At 40.6% G+C, this 14,581-nt stretch overlaps 1 protein-coding gene across 1 annotated transcript in view; it reads left to right on the top strand.

Moving 5' to 3' along the window:
• The window catches only part of NCKAP5 (NCK associated protein 5), a 1,041,554-nt gene that overhangs the window by 832,691 nt on the left and 194,282 nt on the right, over positions 1–14,581 (top strand). The window contains exon 9 of the mRNA XM_066346570.1: positions 6,825–6,863. Coding sequence (XP_066202667.1) covers positions 6,825–6,863 — 39 coding nt within the window. The remainder of the gene's footprint in view (positions 1–6,824; positions 6,864–14,581) is intronic.

The following is a 14,581-nucleotide window of genomic DNA, read 5'->3' as shown; positions in this document are numbered from 1 at the left end:
ACCTAGAAGCACATGTGGTTTTCAGCCTTACCTGCCTGTTGGACTTACCTGGAGAGTTTTAAAAGTACTGCTGTCTGCCCCCCGCCCCAGACTGGTCTGATTCTGACCTAAAGGACAGTAGAATTTTTTATAGTGTCTCAGGGGTTATAATGTTCAGCCACAATTAAGACCTCTGCCTTAGGTTCTGTGAGTGCTGTGCCTTAGAGAGCAATTTTAGGAAGTTTCCATGGATGAGAGCTTCAAAAACTTGGCTTTGATGGCAGAACAACAGACCCATGTGGAAATTGTGGTTATTTCCAATTACTCAACACTGTTTGAGCAAGGAAACATGAACTCCGTCTCAGTGTTTCTCCAAGTGTGTTTCTGAGCCCCTTCTGTGTCTAAAAGATGTGTGACGATTGCGACAAACACAGAGACTCTCTGGCCTTGCCCTCCCTTCTCAAGCAGGAGGAGGGTGAGGGAATCGGCGGTGTTAACAAACTTCCCAGGTGGGGGTTTTGCACCCAGAAGCTGAAGAAGCTACCTCCCCTTCAGACTGTTCTAGCTGGCCAGAGCTCTGAGCAGGCAGTGGAGATGCCGTACGCAGCCCCTCCTGACTTCTGTGTGCTCTGCACTTCAGAGAGCAAGTGGGGGAAACTGGACCTTTGGATATAGTTCAGACAAAGAAAAAGCACTAGAATTTCTTTTAAACAAAGGCTAAATAAAGGCAGAAGCAGGTTGCTAAGAACAGTTCTTAATTATCTCTCTGATTCCTATTCTATATGCCAAGATTGGGTTGTGGCCTCAGTATCAGGACATTCTCGTTCTGTACCCACATCTGCGCCCTGCGTCATCTTTAGAATCAGTATCTGATAGATGTAGATGAAAGGCTATTACAGGCATTGAATGCTCTTGTCATGAAAGGACCATGATATCAACAGATGATCTACTTCTTGTGTCTGCCCCAGACTCTAACCACTGTGAGGTAGCACCTGGGTTCTCATCACCATCATTTCTCCAAGACCCAGCACAGCTCTTGGCTCATACTTGGTGCTTAATATGTGTTTGTTGAATGACTAAATAAATGAATGGAGATTACCAGCTACAACTTAATTTCCACATTAGTTTTCCCTGGAATACCACATATATGTTTAAATGAATTTCTCTCACTTCCAGTATTTTACAGGAATTTTTTACCAGGTAAATAAATAATATAGGTGCTTACTGATGTATATATACACATTTATATTACCTGTACACACTTCCTCTCTTTAAAAATGAAATTCCTTATTCCTAACTGCTAACCTGAAAATGAATTTTATTCTCTGAAGTTTGAGTGACTTAACATTATGATTTAACATTTATGGGGTGACTACTTTATATCAGATATTATCCAAGGTGATTCCTCTGGCTTGTCTATTATCTCATAATTTTTCACAACTTAGAGGCTGTCCTTCCCACCCTGTCCATATCAGTATATAATCCACATCAACACAGGCAATCTTTAAACCCAAACCTGAGGCTTTCTTGTGGTTCTGCTCAGTGCTCTTCAGGACCAAGCTAAAAAACAGAGAAATGTTCTCCAAAGCACATTTGCCAGAACTTGTGCTTTTTCAACCAGTTGTTAAACTACATTGTTTTGCATGATACAATAGCAGGAGAAAGGACTAAAGTGAGACCACCAGGCTTAGGACAGGATTGTCAGCGCCCCAGACCTTTTGAATTCCTTGTCCCTTCCCAACCGTCCAGCCCTGGGTTGTCTTCTGGAAATGGTGAGAACTGGCTCTTCGCTGAATAAACTCACAGAGGGGGCTTCTCATTCAGCCTCAGGGCCTGTTTTGCAGCAAGATGACTGACAACTCCTCAGCCTGACTCTTCTCCCTCTCCCTGCCCCTTCTGGGTGAAGGCTAGGAGGAATCGCGACCGCTGCGAGCCTGGGAGGGAGGAAGAGCAAAGAGGTGTGTTATAGCAGCCAGGGTCTGAAGAGCTGGATTGTCTGAGAATTCTTACTGAGAGGACAGGAGAGATATATACAGGGCCCCTCTGTGTCACCTACAGCCCTGCTCTGCCGAAACCAGCTCGGCAATGGGCGTGCATAAAAGGAAGGTGCTACAGGACTGAAAAAACATGCACAAGACACAACATAGAGAAAAGACGGGTACAGGAGACTCCCAGCCTTTAGAACCGAGAACCCAGATCTCTGCAGCCTCATCATATTAATTTCTTCACTCATCAAGCAAATTAGCAGGGCCTGGGTTAAATTAGCAGAGCATGGATTCAGCTGCAGAGAAGGATGATTAACTAGCAGGCGTCCCCAAACTATGGCCCGCGGGCCGCATGCGGTCCCCTGAGGCCATCTATCCGGCCCCCGGCAGCACTTCCGGAAGGGGCACCTCTTTCGTTGGTGGTCAGTGAGAGGAGCACTGTATGTGGCGGCCCTCCAATGGTCTGAGGGACAGTGAACTGGCCCCCTGTGAAAAAGTTTGGGGACCCCTGCGAGGTATGTAGGAAAATAGGCCATAAGAATCAGCTGTTTCCTTTAAACAATCTTATCAGGGTTTGCCAAGGCGGCGTTCTGCCCCGGCAGGACTTGGCATTCCAAAGTCCGCACCAAAGACTTGTTTCAGGGCAACATCTAATCTCCGGCCATTTTCCTACACTGCTCATCTCCCTGAGCAAGCCAGTCGGCCCCCACAGAAAGCGCACAGGAAGTTATAAGACAAGCCAGGGGCTCTGGGATTGTCAGCTTGGCTCAGTTGGGTCTCAATTTCCAGTGCCCCAGACTGGCTGCTGATTTTCCTTTCTTTGGAGAAGAAAGCTGTCAGGTGACACTGAAAGTTATTTGTTCTCATTAGCTGTGCCTGCAGGTGTGTGATTATTTGCAACCCAAGTACTAAAGGTATAATGCTGTGATGAGTACAGGGGCCATGCCAGGAGTCACCTTGTGACCTACTAGAGATCACAGGCTCCAAACAACTGTTCTTTCTATGCATCAGGGAAGCTTAGCAGTTAAAAGTTGTAACGGTTACCAGGGGTGGGGGGAGGGAGGACATGGGAGGGAGGGAGGAAGAGAGTTAGGGGGAGGGGGAGGGGCACAGAGAACTAGATAGAGGGTGGCGGAGGACAATCTGACTTTGGGCGAGGGGTATGCAACATAATTTAATGACAAAATAACCTAGACATGTTTTCTTTGAATATATGTACCCTGATTTATTAATGTCATCCCATTACCATTAATAAAAATTTATTAAAAAAAAAAAAAAAAGTTGTAACGAAACCCAGGCATTGTCTTTATAGAAAATACCCAGAAAAGCACTTGTACAGCCTGCCTGCTCTTCTTCAAAGAACCTGAGTCCTGGATAATGAAACCTCTTGTCAGTAGTTAAAGAAATAATGCGTTTGTGTTGTTCAGTTTTCAAGTAGAGCAAACAGTTGTCCAAAGTACACACTAGAAGGAACTGTGTCAGAGTCAGAGCCTGTTAAGCCTTTAGGGCAGGGGTCGGGAACCTATGGCTTGCGAGCCATATGTAGCGCTATTTTTTTTTTTTTTTTTTTTTTTGTATTTTTCCAAAGCTGGAAACGGGGAGGCAGTCAGACAGACTCCCGCATGCTCCCAACCGGGATCCACCTGGCATGCCCACCAGGGGGTGATGCTCTGCCCATCTGGGGCGTTGCTCTGTCGCAACCAGATCCATTCTAGCACCTGAGGCAGAGGCCATGGAGCCATCCTCAGCACCCAGGCCAACTTTGCTCCAATGGAGCTTTGGCTGCGGGAGGGGAAGAGAGAGACAGAGAGGAAGGAGAGGGGGAGGGGTGGAGAAGCAGATGGGTGCTTCTCCTGTGTGCCTTGGCCGGGAATCGAACCTGAGACTCCTGCATGCCAGGCCGACACTCTACCACTGAGCCAACCGGCCAGGGCCCAGATGTGGCTCTTTTGATGGCTGTATCTGGCTTGCAGAAAAATCTTTAATAAAAAATAATAATAACGTTAAAAATATAAAACATTCTCATGTATTACAATCCAGTCATTTCCTACTGCTCATGTTTATGGTTGAGAGTGGCGGGAGCCAATCACAGCTGTCCTCCGGGACAACACCAAATTTTTATTGGATGATGCATAACGTACATGGTCGTTGTATGGCTCTCACGGAATTACATTTTAAAATAGTATGTGGCGTTCGTGGCTCTCTCAGCCAAAAAGGTTCCCAACCTCTGCTTTAGGGCAACCTACTTGATTGCAAAGACAATGGATTTACTCCTGCAGGATGGTACAGTTAGGATATTCATTTATGTCTCCTGTTAAATCACATAGAGAGCTATTTTATGTGACCACTGTTCCACAGACTGGTTTAAGTGAGGGACCAATTTGGTGAAAGAAAAGAAAATATTGATGTTGAGCAGTTTTCTAAGCTCCAAAAGGATTAAATTATTGATGGTTTGAGTTAACTTTGGTACGTCATTCCTCATTCAAGCTGTAGGAATAATTCAATTGTTCTGTGATGTTTTCTTAACTTGCTAAGAATAAAATAGATGATATATAGTTTGACTTTAAATTATCAGTTACTTGCAAACTGGATGAATGTTTAAAAACTGATTTTCAAGATTATGCTTTTTGTCAATTTATGTAGGCTAAATAACATTTATCACCAGTGTGATCATATATAAATAAAATGATGAAGTACTAGTTAAGGAAAATGTGGTTATTTTGGTCTATTATAGTTTTTAGGTATGCTTCTTTAACTTGGTCTGAACTAAAAAAAAAAAATTCTTCAAAACCAGTTACAATGGAAGGTTTTTCCTTTTTTACTTAATGTCAAGAATCTAAATTTGGAAATAATTCTGATAGAAAAAAATCCATCTCTTGCATGCAATTCAACAATCAATTATAGGAAATCTGATTCTAGGCATTTACTGCTTGTGGTGTGAATGTTTCCTAACCACAAGCTGATGACAGACTCTATTTTAATATTCCATGCATCTTACTGGTAGCAAGCTGTTGTTAAGGATGGTTTATTTTGTCAATATTGAGTCAGGAATAGTTAAGCTCCATGAAAACATTCTTACCATAATCTGTTCCACTATCCTATATAGGAACATAAGCGCATACAGTATAGTATCACCAAAAATAAATTTGTTATCAAAAGAAAAAGAAGATGAAAGTTTATCCCTCTGCCTTTGGTTGAATGTAAGAATCACCAGGATGATTACATGCTTTACATATTGTGTTATAGTTGTGTTCTTGCCAACTCTCTACCAGCTGTACTTTCTTTGAAACCAAGTAACAGATCCCAGTCATCTAGCTTTGCAAATACACTACAAATTTATATTTAATAAATGAAGGATGAATTGAATGAACAGAGGTACTTTACATCTAGGATATTTAAATATTCTGACTTGATCTTTAATGTCACTTTCAGTTATCACTCTAGATGTTTATGTAGCGGCTGAAAAATATCACGTAATTTACTGTCCACCTTAATTTTATCAATAGTAGCCATATTGGGTACAAAGCTTCAAAGTAATGGTGAAGTTTAGTAAGCGATTTTTTGTGAAGTGTTTTTGAGATCTGCAGGTGAAAAAGAACTCTTAGTAAAAACAGAGAAATTATGAGTGGTTATCTGAAGAAAATGCCAGATCCTTTAAATACCAGGGACATGTTATTGGTTTTGCATGGGGCCCTTAGCTGGAATTGTGTCACATGGTCACTTCTAGGCCAGTCATTGTAACAGAATGGAATTATCAAGATTGGCTTAGATTAATCAAGTCACCTCTTTGGGCTGAGAGGGGCCCATTTTCTCACCCTGCCCCAAGTTGCCTGATACCTGAAGAAAATTAGAGTTCTGTTAATATATTTGTAAGAATTATATTTGGTTTTATATTGGAAGTAACTGAAAATAACAGTGGCTTGTTTATTTTAAAGATAGAGAGTGCAACACCATGTATCATCAAGATCTAGCTTATTTTATTCTTCTGCCCAACTATATGTAATGTGTGACTTCCATTGTCAAGGTGGCTGCTGAAGCTCCAGCCATCATTTTCATATCTTAGATGGGAAAAGGAGGAAGAAAGTCAAGCCCCTTCTTCTTAGAGACTTTCTATAAGCCCAAGAAAATAGTCTTCTTATAACTTATTGGCCAGAAGTGTGATACAGAGTGACACTTGATTCCAAGGAGGGCTGAGAAATGTGGTTTGATGTGCCCAATTAAAAAATGAGGATTTGTTAGTTAGGAGGAAGAGGGTCATACATATTGGAGTAAACAACTACCAGGCTCTTACAGGTAGCAACGACCAAAGGAAGGCATAAAGGAGACATGGGGGGAGGAAAGTAGAGCATATAGGAAGCAATGCTATTCCCCACCATTTATCCTATCTTTACTGCAGGTAATTTTATAGGTAATTTTATGCGGTGAAATTGTCCCATAGCAAAAAAAAAAAAAAAAAAAAGAGAGAGAGAAAGGAGAGGCAAAAGACATTGTAAATCAGCAAAGTGTAGAGACTGTGTACAGATAATTAAGATTGTGTTTTGCACTGTATCATTTTTTAGCCTTCTTGGAGTACTTTACATATGAGAGGATATTATTTTTTCAAATATGGAAATGTGAAACTCAAGGTATGAATGATCTTTCCAGAATAACTGTCTTAATTAGCAACAAGGTCACCTTTGGAAAAAACAAAATATTACCTAGAAGGATAGGCTTATTATGAAAAGAAGCAGAAGTAGAGGACAGAGGCAAATGAGAAGCTAATTAGCTACCATACGCTGTGGGAAACGTATTGGTAAATTAGAGTCCATGTGTATAAAGTCTCATTATTATAACAACAACTCTTTTCTTTATTATTTAAAGGTAGCCAACCAAGTTGTTCAAGCTCTACTCACTCAAAAGGTAGGTCACTTTCTGGCTTTATTATTTTCAAAGTACCTATGTGAATAGATTGGAACTCATATTGTCAAACTAGGAAATTGTGATTGATAGATGCAATGCTTCTCTATTTATTCACTTAGGTTAAAATTGTATGTGTTTTAGATTGTGTGTGAAGTAACATCAATGACCAATAGAATCATAAAATTCAAACTCTTGGTAAAGTAATAGAAAACCTTTTGAAGATGAATGATTTCCATGTACCCCAATGAGTAGCAAGCCTATCATTTTTACTTAGTAAATGCAAACATTTAAGAGGTTGGTGGATTCTTCCAATTTCTGTAAAATGAATAGTCTCACAGACAGCATTAACAGAAGCCGAAGCTTTAGCAGAATACCTTTCAAGTTATTCAAGTTATGTAATTTCTCTGGGCCTTCATTCATCTTCTGTAAAATGGGGATAACAATGCCTACCTCCCAAAATTTCTGTGGTCCTCCTGTGAATGGAAACATGAGAGCAATCTCCATAGTGGTGGCAAGGGTGCTCTAGCTATGAGTCTGTCTCCATTTTTCTTGCTGACAGCTGTGGGGATGGGGGCTAGGTACAGGGGAGTGATGAGATTGAGTGAAAAGCACAAAAAATAAAAAAGAGAGAATAAAATCTGATTGACATGGATAACAGTGTGGTGATTGCAAGGATAGGGGGAGGTAGAGGAGAGTGTAGGGGGATAGATGATGATGGACAGAGATTTGACTTTGGGGTGAACACACAGTACAGTGTACAGGTATGTTGAAGAATTATGTACCTGATACCTGTATAATTTTGTTAACCAGTGTTATCCCAATAAAGTCAATTAAAAAATAAAATCACAAAAGAATAAAAAAAGAAAAGAAATGGCAGTAATATTGTATACCTGCAAGTTGCTGAGAGTAAATCTCAGTCTCATCACACACACACGCATGTGCACACGTGCACACACACATGCACAGAATTAACTATGGGAGGTGATGGATGTGCTAATTATCTTGATATTGATAATTAGTTTACAATGTAAAGTATGTCAACTCATCACATTGTATACTTTAAATATATACAATTATATTATTCAATTAGCCCTTGATCAAGTTAGGGGGAAAAGAAAGGGTAATTTCTGAGTCTAAACTTTCTACCTTCTTCTATGCTATCTCCCTAGTCTGCCTTCAGTCAATATAATATCATGTTATTGGGTCAGAGCTGGTAAATAGAGGTAATTGCCCCAATTTAGCTTGTGGATTTTATTAACCCTTTCCCATTTCTTTCCATAATGTTTCTCAGAGGCTAACTTCAAGGTTTATTCTAGTACTTCTCTGTAAAATTCTTGCTCTATAAAAGGAAAGATTAGGTCATGTGGCTTAGTCTGGAGGATGTGGCTAATGAGAGCAAAATAATTTATCACATTTTGTTTTTTAACTGAAAATAATTTTATTAGGGGTTGACTATTTCTCATGAATATACGTAAATAAACATTATTTAAAGTTTATGCTGTAGAGGTATGCTGATAATATTTTTATTAGACTTTCTTCCCCAATGACTTCTGTTAAAATACTGTGCTTCCTGATACAGATGATTTTTAACTGCTTCAGGTTTTGTGTTCATCAACTACTGTAATGAAATGTAAGTATACTCATGTAGTGTTAGAATTAGGTTCCATTTTGAGTAACAGAGATCCAAAATAGTAGTAGCTTAAATAAGCTAAAATGTTATTTCTTCCTCATATTTAAATCCTCAGGCACTACAGGGCTGGTGTGGCGACACTGCTCTGTGAAGGCCTGGGGGTCCCTGCCATCCCGGGCATCTACCTTCTTATTCAGTGAAGTGCGGCCGCCACTTCGAGGTTACTTCATGGTCCAAAAGGGTTGCTCTAGCTCTAGTCACCCCATTCACGTTCCAACCACCAGGAAGGAATAAAGCTGAAGAAAGTGAAAAGGGTGAAGAGCACATACCAGCTGTCTTTTTAAGAGATGCTTTCAAAAGCTTTCATATCTTTCTACTGACATCTCCTTGAACAGACCTTAGTCACAGAGCCACATCTAAGGAAGCTGGTAATGAAGTCTTTATTCTGGATATGTGCCCAACTGAAAGTTTATTGACATATTATTGTGGAAGTCGGGAGAGAAACAGATGTTGAAGAACAATTTACACTGTCTGTCACAACAGATTTGAATGCCTTTTCTTTGTCAAAGGCTTTAATCTCTCAATGGCTTTTCTCTAATTGGAAACTCTTTGCTCATTTAATTACAAACCCAAGAACTGAAGGGAGCAGTGGTTGCACCTCTCCATGTAATTTTTTTTTTCTTTCTGAAGTGAGAAGCGGGGAGGCAGACAGACTTCCACATGTACCCAACTAGGTTCCAGCCAGCATGCCCACCAGGGGGCGATGCTCTGCCCATGTGGGCCTTTGCTCCGTTGCAATGGGAGCCATTCTAGTGCCTGAGGTGTAGGCCATGGAGCCATCCTCAGTGCCCGGGCCAACTTTGCTCCAGTGGAGCCTTGGCTGCGGGAGGGGAAGAGAGAGATAGAGAGGAAGGAGAGGGGGAAGAGTGGAGAAACAGATGGGCGCTTCTCCTGTATGCCCTGACCTGGAATTGAACCTGGGACTTCCACATGCCAGGCCAATGCTCTATGGCTGAGCCAACCGGCAAGGGTCTGTCCATGTAACTTTTGAAAGACATCTCACGCCTGCCTTTTTTTAATGGTGCCTCAGGAAAGAGACAAGGAAACTGTCTGGTACAATATAAAAGAAAATGGAACTCCTTAGGTCAGCCGCAAAAAAATTGCTATACAAATCCAAGTAATGACTAGTAAACAGATAAATCTACCTTGGTACAGTTAAGCAGTAAGACACAGAAGGACACGTTACTGTGAGATAGCATACCTCAGGGACACGATTGGGCAGAAAGAAATGCCAAGGCTTCCTCTGATTCCAAAAGAATCATGTTTTGCTGAAACATATGCCTCCCAATTTTTATAGGGACTGTAAAATTGCTGCAAAAATGACTAGAACTTCTTTAATTAAGATCACAATATAGGAAATAAAATGTCTCCATAATGAAAGAGAAGACTAATTCTGAATAGGATGTACAACTTAAAGAGGCAAAGAGTAAAAAAAGAAAGCTTGAGTGGTTTATCCAAGCCACAAAAATAACCCTTGACGTGAAAGTATAGTCATAACTGTTCAGTTTTAGAATATATCCTTTGTTACGACACGAAGGAAAATCTGCTGTGGCTTCAGCTCCTCTATGGGCAACCAGAAAAGTGTGTTTCATAGCATGCCCTGAATCGGCTCCGATAAGCATCCCAGAGTACACTTCTTTTCATAATAATAATAGAAAAACATTATTTCCATAACTTATCAGTTTCTTTTAAATGTACACATACTGCCCTAGTAAACTAATTCCATTTACCTAAAAACTCTGTGGATTTCCTTCAGAGAGCAGACTCTACCTCCTTTAGATCTATAATTCTAAAGTGACAATATTAAACCCAACTCATTTCCATTTAGACTCCAAATTATAGGTTTATGTCTACAATTGCAAATGAAATCAATAATCAAACTAAATTCATGTTTTTGTCTGAAATATATTTTTATTAAGTCAATTATACTCACTGAAAATGTAACTCTCCTAAGTTCTTAAATGTTTATTTGTTTGTTTGTTTGTTTTTTACCACTAACACTAAGCTTGGAAGAAATTATTTTTACCTAAAGTTATTTTTTATCATATCAACAACCTCAGCCTTATCTCCATGTTCTTTAGGGTAACCAAATAGTTATACAGTGTTTTTTCTTCACAAACATAAACTAATACTCCTCTTTCTTGAATCTAACAATTCAGTCATTCAGATAGAAACAAAACACAATTTTTTATCTTGAAACTGGGAGAGGTCCAGGCCAGTGGCTCAGTGGATAGAGCATTAGCCTGGTAATATGGATGTCCCAGATTCGATTCCCAGTCAGGACACACATGAGAAGCGACCATCTACTTCTCCCTGCCCCTCTCCTGCTTCTCTCCTTCTTCTCCTCCTGCAGCCAGCGGATCAGTTTGTTTGAGCTTGGCACCAGGCACTGAGGATAGCTCAGTCGATCTGAACGCCTTGACCTCAGGCACTAAAAATAGCTTGGTACTCAAGCATCATCCCCAGACAGGGGTTGCTAGGTGCATTCCAGTCAAGGCACTTGTGGAAGTCTGCCACACTATCTTCCCTCCTCTCACCTAGAAAAAACTTTTTTAAATTAAGAAAAGAAACTGGAAGAACTTCCAACTCCTACATGTTTCCCATGTAGGAAGGGCAGTCAGCCATCTGGGTCTACTTGTCTGGTCATGGTGTATGTAGGATCTGGTTCTTTGAAGGTCTGTTTATAGTATTTACTGTATACTTACAAGGTGTCATACCTCATGTCCAGCACTTTATTTTTATTGATTTGAAGGAGAGACAGAAGAAGGGAGAGAGAGAGAAAGAGAGGAAGGGGCAGAGAGAGAGACAAACATTGATTTGTTGTTCCACTTATTTATTCATTCACTAGTTGAATCTTGTATGTGCCCTGCCTGGTGACCAAACCTTCAACCTTGGTGTGTTCAAATGCACTAAATCATCTAGTTCTCACTGCAGACCTGTGAGATAGGACTAAGAAAACAATTTTCCCATGGTTCTAATGGCCAGAAGTGGCAAAGCTCATCCTTTAACCTCAAGTGATGACACTCAAATTCCACACTCTTGTCCTCTTCACCATTCAGCCTGCACAATCCCATCCATCACTTACTGTTTGTCCCCAAAGAGTTCAGGCAGAGGAGATGCAATGAAAATCAACAGATGGATTGAAATCCAATCATTAGCTATGACATCAGGAAATAAAACAAAAGAGCATTGTAGCTAATAAATTTCTTAAAACTTCTGGAAGCATTGCCAGCCCTCACTAGCAAGAACATTCAGGACTTGACACGTGTGTAGTCAAAGCTGACTCCGTAAATTTGGAGTCAAGTTTTCTCAACATAAATCTTAATTTGGGCCATAGAATTTCACAGTTGTCAGTGACCTTAGAGAGCATTTAATCTCGAGATTGTCAACTAGCTTTGGTAATGGGCTCAGTTCACTCTAATTACAAGAACTGTTTAGCCATCACCCAGACTTAAAATATTTTAATCCAGACGTCTTTAGGATGAAGGTCTATACTATTCAGTTTGCCACAAAACTCACTCCTTTCTATTGATTAGAGCTGGCCTGATTTGGTCACACATTTAGTGACCCTGCCTTGCCTTTTAATGTTATCTGATGTTAAGGTGCTTGGGTAGTCTGCAGTATGGCCACGCTTTTCCAGAAATGGCTTTTCTTTTTGCAGGAGTCTTAGAATCCTTGAGAGAGAAAGGAATAGATCAGTGACAGCCACTTAGAGGAAGAGAGGCTGGTGGGGGTGGTGTCCGTTAAATGTCAGGGAAAGGCTTAAGGTGGCACTTCATAAGCCATCTCATGAAGCAGCTGGCTCAGTCCTTCTCTGGGAAGCCTGGTTTTGTGCAGCAGCTCAGTTTACAAATGAGGAAACTGAGTCCCAACCAGCATAAGTTATTTTCTCAAGGTCATATGGGCCAGAGCCCAGTCCCCTTACCTCCCAATCTGATGTATTTGCATGATATACATAGAGTCTGGATTAGGAATACCTCTGTAATATCACTTTTACATGAAAAATCAGATTTAAATAGTTTTCAACAACATTCTAGTGATAATGTCCATAAATATCCTGTATCCAAGCAATCAGCATTTTCTTAGATTTAACTGAGCCAGGTCATGATTTTGTTCTAAATGCCTGAAGTAGCAGTACTCGACCTGTAGTGAGTCCAGAACCTTCTTCAGCTCCAGTGCAGGTGGAACTCCATGTGGGGACGGTCCAGGGACCTTAGGATTTGGGATTATTGAGATACACAGAGCCAGTGGTGGGATTCAGCCAGTTCCCACCGGTTCGGCAGAACTGATACCTAGTTTTTTGTTGAGTTTGGTGAACTGGTTGTTAAAATGGCACTTATAATCAGGGTTCTCTGTAAGGTGGGCACCTGGGCAGCTGCCCAATGTGGAAATCACAAATTTACATCCCTGACTCTCTTTTAATGTTCATCTGAGCAACAGCGTATTCTAAGCACCTGTAGTAATGTTCATTCTGTCCATAGTGGAAATGATTGCAAGTGAGGATGCCAAACAGAAAGTAATATGGAAATATCTTAAATAACAGTTTCATTGTTTTTTGTTAGGTATTATTTAATGTTTTATTTTTATTTTAAAACTCTTTCTTATAACAATCTAGTTTTGTGTACCTCTTTTATTGTTCTTATTTAAGTATTAAATGCATGAAATAATAAACTACCTTTTGGTATATCGTTTTTTTATACTGAAAATGGTCATTAGGGCAGAGAACCGGTTGTTAAATTATTTGAATCCCACCCCTGCACAGAGCCCTTCAGATCAGTGTGGTGTGTTTTGCCCTCACATTGAGCTGTAACTGCTTACTTTCTGTTTCCAACTGATAGTGACATTCAGAATGCAAGAAAAACACATCTGGCTGTGTTCTTGAAGTCCAACGCCATTATACTTTCTTACATAAGATTAAATTAAGTCAAATCTTTGGAATTATTTCCCACTGATAAGATTGTATATTGTGTCACCTTTTTTATTTCAGAAGACACAACCCTGTATTTTCAGTAGGGACCTCCTTTTGAGGCCAGGGACATACCAGGGAGCCACAGAGAATGAAGGGCTGGGAGAGAAGACAAATGGCCCAGCACTTATTGGGAGCCATAATCCCAGATGAGGACTTCTAAACAGAGGAGAGTTATTTTATTTCTAGTGCTTTACTTGGGAAAGATAGCTTTTGTTTCACCTCCATAACTGATGGGGTCAGAAGAGTAGCTCTTATACCCGCCCTAAACATGACATGTGCTGGTTTCTGTCAATTCCCATTGTGGGCACAGAGGAAGCAGAGAGCCGGCTGCCAGTGCCCAGTGTAGTCAGAGAAATTGTTTCTCTTTCTCTCTCCTCATCTATCTGGTCTGGCTCTCTTTATCCATGTGTACGTGGGCACACAGACCCAGTTCTGATGATAGATTCGTGGGATGAAAGCTGCCTGGTACTATCTACAGCTTGACTGAAGATAACGAGAATATTTAAAAGAACAAACAGGCAATTCTTTCACATCTATGAATTTTCAGTTCAGCTCATTCTATTTGTCAGTGATGGTCAGACCTGTGTCACATTACTAAAGCTTTCCACTTCCCTCTCTGCCTTGCACTGGTCTAGATGAGCCAAGAGTGATGGCCAGTGCTCAAGGTCAACCAGTGTGTTCCTGCTAATGAACTTTCTAAACCACCTTAATCCTAATGGCCATGGGAATGTGGGCACTTGTACAGAAACTCTCTGTAGAACGTATTGATCTTTTTTCTTTATTTGCTTTTATTTTTCTTTTTTTACCCATCTCAAGAAATCTATCAAGTTATCCTCAGTTTGCTGCTAGAAGTTGCTGATGGTAGTATTGCCTACAGCGCCTCTTTCCCCTGGCGCACCCACCCCTGAGCACTCCTGTTCCCATGTCTCCACCGCAAATGAGAAGGAGTGTCTCCCACCCAGCTGGTACTATTCATATTTATTTACCTCACAGTCAAGTTTTATTAATTACTTCATTAGCAGTAGTAAAAACAATCAGTGCTTGGGAGCAGGACATACT

This window comes from Saccopteryx leptura, chromosome 7, assembly GCF_036850995.1.
Source record: "Saccopteryx leptura isolate mSacLep1 chromosome 7, mSacLep1_pri_phased_curated, whole genome shotgun sequence".
Taxonomy (NCBI): domain Eukaryota; kingdom Metazoa; phylum Chordata; class Mammalia; order Chiroptera; family Emballonuridae; genus Saccopteryx; species Saccopteryx leptura.
This window is presented reverse-complemented; position numbering and strand designations above follow the sequence as displayed.